Genomic DNA, 5,420 nt, shown 5'->3' with positions numbered 1-5,420 from the left:
ATGTGTAGGTGCTGGGGGTCCATGGGGTGTAAATGCTGATACTGGTGTAAACACCCAGCTTCCTGGCCATGGTTGGACTCCCAACTTAATACCTGCTCAGTCCAGATGCCACCAGTGTCATAAATGCTCTCAACCACATTTGTGTAAGCTCCCTCTGCCTCCATAGTCCCCCTAGGGGTCCACCAGATAGGAGCTCCAGGGGCTGGGAGGGACAGCCCCCTTCTGGTCCCACTCAGTCCCTGAAGCACTCCCCTGGCCAGGGCCAGCAGGCAGAAGGCCCACAGATTGGATGTTCCTGGCAGTGGCAGGGTGGCTAGCCTACGAACTGGGGAACCCCCTGGCCAATGGGACCAGCCATGTGGATGACATAATCTACTCTCCAAATCAAATGAAATTGTCCTCCGTGGTTCTGGGAGCTTCCCGCTGGTGGGGAGGTGGCCGTCGGTAGGCGTCCTTCCGGCCACTTGAAGCAGCGCAGAGCAGGTGGTCCAGGAGGCAGGCTCTGGCTCATGGCCTGGCAGAGGCGGGGCGGGGGGAGTGCAGTTCCCAGTAGCAGGTGGCGCAGGTCTGGGTGGTGGGGAGGGCAGCTGCACATCCTCCAGGGAGAAGGGCCGAGGGAGTGCCCGTGGAGAGGTGAGGAGGGGGCGGAGCTCAGGCTCTGGGTTGGGCTGGCCCCAAATGCTCACGTTCAGAGGAAGTCATGTCCGTGTGCTACCCTCCTGCGTCCCATCGAGCAGGGACCCACATTTGTGCTCACGGAACAGCAGCCACTACGCCAAGGTCTGGAAGCGAACCCATGTCCCCGGGGCACCAACACTGAGTACAGCCGAGGGCGTTGGCTTGTTTCCAGAACTCTGGGAAGACCTGGTCCCTTCCCTTCCTCCCCTTGGACCTGAGGCTCCTTGTTTGTGGGGGGTGGGCAGGGCAGGAGCCAAGACCTGCTTTTGGGACGTGGCTCAGGCTGGGGACCGTGTTCAGGCCACCCTCCCACAGGACCCTGTTCCTCAGCTTTCCAAGCCTCAGGTCAGAAGGACTCGGTAGGAGTGCTCCACACGCCCCACCTCAGAATTCGCCCCTGCCGGGGAGGAAGGGCTGTGCAGGACCAGCGGGTTGAGGCCATGGAGGACCAGGGTGGGAGACAGAAGAGACCCAGGGAGGGACAGAGAAGCCAGTGGGAGACGGAGGCAGGCCTGGGCCCTGCTGGTCCCCAAACCTACTCCATTCTTACATCCATGTATTAGCAACAGCGTTCCCCAGCTGACCGCCTGGCAGTGTGTCAGAATCCAGGGGGGTCTCCAGGTTTGGGGAGGCAGGCTGGAAGAATGTCACTGAAGGGGACAGACGAGGCCATTTGCACCCAGGCAATGGCCCGACTGAGATGCCACCCCGAGGAGCTCAGGGAAATGATGAGCTGGGCCCGGCTCAGAGTTCCGGGGTTTCCCGGCAGCCAGGCCAGGGCGGAAGGGAGTCTGGAACGGGGCAGAGCACAGCAGGTCCTGGGCAGAGGAGGGCCAGGTGGCCGTGGGCGCTGCCCAAATCCCTGACAAGGGCTGTGTCGGGCCCCGCCCTGAACCGCAGTGGCAGGACCAAGCAGCCTCCAGTCGTCCCTGTGCCCAGCAAGCCTGGCCAGGCTAGTGCACATGGGATTTGAGGCCTCACGTTCCCAAGGACGTTCTGATGTGAGAAACCAAAAGCCTTCTGGGAAGTGAGCTGTTTCGTGGGGGTAGACAGCAGGAGGCCAGGGCTGGGTCTGCCTCCAGCCCTACTCCCTCCCCAGGGCCCGGTGCTGGGACATCCTGGGGACGAAGTGGGGTTCTTACCTCATCTCCTACCCAAGTGAGCTAGAGGTCACTGCTCCGGGTGGAAGTGAAGAAGCCAGGCCGCAGCGGAGGGCAGTCCCCTGGCCAGCCAAGCATGTGCCATGGCAGACTTCACTGGGTGGAGCAGTGGCAGCTGCCTGCACTGAGGCCTCAGCAGGCTCAGGCCCCTGGGCAGCCGGGCTCTGGTCCCTAACTCACTGCCACGGTCAGCTTGACCAGAGGACACGAGGCAGCCCTCGGCTGTTCCGGGCGGCCTGCCCCATCTGCAGCAGACGGCCTGGCTGCCAGGCGCCGAGAGCTTCCTGGCGGGCAGCACCTCCCTGGTGGAACTTGGCCCTGAGCAGAGCCCACAGGCTCCCCTGGGAGGACACTGGGAAGCCACGCTGTCGCTCTGCCCCGGGCACCTCTCCCTCCCAGTTTGAATCTGCCCTCTCACTGCAGTAGCCGTAACTGTGAGCTTCAGCCAATCCCTGACCCTGAAGGAGGCCAGTGGCCCTCAGACTCAGTCGTCCCTTGGTGTCTGGCACGGAAGAGCCCCCATGTCTGTATTGGTGAGCTCCCATGCCCCCCAGAGCTGCCTGGAGGCTCCACGTGGCTGTGGGGTCTGTGGGAGGGCAGAGCAGGAACCAGGCTTAGCACAGCCTGGATGGTCACTCAGGGCCGGCCTCCACTCTGTGGGTCCCGGAAAGGACCATCGCTTTTAGCAGCAGGTGGCACCCAGGGAGTCCCCAGTGCGCCCACAGTGAGGAACGCTGACGTGTTCTGATGGGGCTTGGCTGTGCGCGGTTCCTAGGGAAGGAGTAGATGGGGCGCAGGGGACAAAACCGGCAGCCAGAACCTCTGGGTCACAGGCCAGAGAGGGCCGGTGCGGTCCCTGGCTCCTGGGCCGCATCACGGAGTGTGTCTGGGCCCCGATGTCCATAGGGGCTGAAAGCCCGAGGGTCCCCAAGAGCCCTGGGCCCAGGCAGGTGAGGCTGGACAAGGCTCTGCCGGGCTCGGTCCCGCTCCCTCTCCCCCAGGGGGCGCCAGGCGGGCCCTGCGGCAGGAGGAAGCACAGGGGGCGCCCTACCGCGGAGCCGAGGCCATGGGCGCGCGGGTCCGGGCGCTGCTGCTGGCGCTGCTGCTGTGGCCTGGAGCAGCTGGGTGAGCTCAGGGGGCGCTGCTGGTCGGACTGGGGGTGCTGGGGAGGATGGGGTCCTGGAGGCTGGTGGCCGGGGGAGCTCACCCTGTTGCCTCTGCCCAGAATCCCAGGCCGCGAACCGGATTCCAGGTAAGGCACCCTGACGCGCCCTTCCCGCGCTGTGCACGTGGGCGGGTGCAAAGGCGCCTCAGTTTTTCCTCTTCCCCGTCCCAGGACCCTGGAACACTGAGCTGCTCTCAGGTACCTGAAGGGCCTTCGGGAGAGGGTTGGAGGGGTGCGGGCGGTGTCGTCCGACCACGGGACGCGGGGGCAGCGTTCTCTTTCCTGTCGCGCGCAGGTCCCTGGGCGGGCGCTTCTCTCTGGGGAGCCCTTCTTTGCAGGCACTGTGAGGGGCGAGGCCGGCGAGGCGGGTCTGGTCCCCGTAGCTCAGTCGCCAGTCCGGCCGTCCATCCCAGACTCCTGCGGTGACCGGGATACCACCTCTCTGATCGTGGGCGGAGTGGAGTCCGCGCGCGGGCGCTGGCCGTGGCTGGGCAGCGTGCGTTTCGAGAACCATCATGCCTGCGCGGGGAGCCTGCTGAGCCGCCGCTGGGTGCTCTCGGCCGCGCACTGCTTTGAAAAGTGAGTCTGGGGGACCAACAGTTAGCCTAATGGCTATGTTGCTGGACTCCCACGTAGTCGACCGCGTTTCGCGTCCCGGACCCGATGACTTAAAACTACCGCCGTGCGCGTGTGCGTGCGTGCCCAAGATCCCAGGAGAATGGAGAAGGGATTGCAACGTGGCCATCCTCCCTGGGGGGTGATTTCTCGCTTTCTGTCTCTCTGTCTCTCTCTGGTGAGCGCACGCGCCCTATAGCAAAAAACAAAAACAAAACTCTCAAAAAAAAAAGTGAGTCTGGGGGCACCTAGGGGCATTGCAGCGCTGACCGTTCGGGCCTCGCTGCATGTGGGCTTCCCCAGGACACCTGGGTGGGGAGCGGACTTGGAGCACCCTGCTGCTCCGCCCCAGGGCGCCCAGGTTTTGGGACTTCGGCTGTGGCCTCTCTGGACTCTTCTGCTTCTGCAGGCCCTTTGGGCCTAAGGGTGAGGAGGTCGCAGTCCCCTGCAGCCTGACCCCCAGAGGCCACCGTCCTCCCAAGCCACTGCCCTCTTCCCTGCCAGGTACAACAATCCCTTTGACTGGACCGTCCAGTTTGGCGAGGTGACTTCAAAACCTTGGTTCTGGAACCCGTGGACGTACAGCAATCTGTACAAAGTGGTGGACATCATCATCAACCCCAAGTATGTCAGGGCGTTCCACGACATCGCCCTGCTGAGGCTGGACTCCTCTGTCTCCTTCAATCAGTATGTCCAGCCCATCTGTGTCCTGTCCTCCAACTCCAAGTTCCTGCACCGCCCTGACTGCTGGGTGGCCGGCTGGGGCGTCCTGGATGAGAATCAAAGTGAGCTGGGGCAGACGGGCCTTGCCGCAGGCGTCCTTCCTCCCGGCTGCAGGCCCAGCAGCCCCTTGCTTAGAGGGCCCCTCCCCTCGGCCTGCCGAGCATCGTCTCTGCAGCTTAGTCTGTTAGTCCACCTGCAGGGGCAGGACCCGAACCCTCCGTCCTCTCTCCCATCCAGAGGTTTCGTGGGCTAGAAGGGAGAGCGGAGAGGGAGGCCCGGGGCCAGGCTGCGTTTCCTAGCCTGTGCATTGAGGGGGAGGAGGGCGGGCAGCCTTGTGAGAAAGGCGGGTAGCCTTGTGAGAAAGGCCTCAGCCGCTGATGTTGTAAAATTGAGCTTTGACTCAGCAACCAGTTTGGAAGTACTGTATGCAACTGGAGGTTTCAGTCGATTCACAAAATTGTAACCCCCACTCTCTAGTTGCAGAACATTCTTGTCATCTCAAGGAGAGATCCCAAACTCCTTCATCATGGCTGTCCATCCTGTGTCCATGGGCCCACGCCCCACACTAACCTGCTGTCTGTCTCGGGGCATCTGCCCGTTCTGGGCACGCCATGTACAGGAATCACACCGCATGTGGCCCTGTGTCCTGGCTTCTTGGACACGATTTAGTGTCTTCCAGGTTCGTCTGCTTTATGGTCTGCAACGCTGCTGCATCCCCCCTCCCTTTTTGAAGTCTCATTCACCCCAAGTTTGAGGCATGTTGTAAGATGTGTCAGAATCAGTTTTTTTTAAAGAAATTTTTAAATTTAGCTTTATTTATTTTACTTATTTATTTGACCAGAGAAAGAGAGAGAAAGAAAGTGAGAAAGCAAGCCTCCAGTTCTGGGACTTGAACCATGGTCAGGCACGTGGGAGTCTAGCACCCTTAACCACCACACAACCTGCCGGCCCCAGAACTTAGTTCTTTTTAAAAATTATTTATTTAATTTTACTAGTTATCATTATTATTATCTTCATTTGTTATAGGGTTCACGTGCTCATCGAGAGAGAGAAAGTAAGCCATCAGGTTCAGGACTCTA

The 5,420-nt window shown here is 61.4% G+C and overlaps 1 protein-coding gene across 1 annotated transcript in view; it reads left to right on the top strand.

Moving 5' to 3' along the window:
* The first annotated feature begins 289 nt into the window (after nucleotides 1-289).
* The window catches only part of LOC102489727 (serine protease 41), a 13,553-nt gene continuing 8,422 nt past the window's right edge, over nucleotides 290-5,420 (top strand). Inside the window, exons 1-7 of the mRNA XM_006146465.1 lie at nucleotides 290-444; nucleotides 1,778-1,836; nucleotides 2,840-2,958; nucleotides 3,072-3,090; nucleotides 3,175-3,201; nucleotides 3,417-3,582; nucleotides 4,123-4,403. Of these exons, the coding sequence (XP_006146527.1) occupies nucleotides 290-444; nucleotides 1,778-1,836; nucleotides 2,840-2,958; nucleotides 3,072-3,090; nucleotides 3,175-3,201; nucleotides 3,417-3,582; nucleotides 4,123-4,403 (826 nt within the window). The remainder of the gene's footprint in view (nucleotides 445-1,777; nucleotides 1,837-2,839; nucleotides 2,959-3,071; nucleotides 3,091-3,174; nucleotides 3,202-3,416; nucleotides 3,583-4,122; nucleotides 4,404-5,420) is intronic.

This window comes from Tupaia chinensis, unplaced genomic scaffold (genome assembly GCF_000334495.1).
Source record: "Tupaia chinensis unplaced genomic scaffold, TupChi_1.0 Scaffold000178_1, whole genome shotgun sequence".
NCBI lineage: Eukaryota > Metazoa > Chordata > Mammalia > Scandentia > Tupaiidae > Tupaia > Tupaia belangeri.
The sequence above is the reverse complement of the archived record's forward strand: the minus strand, read 5'-3'. Positions and strand labels throughout refer to the sequence as shown.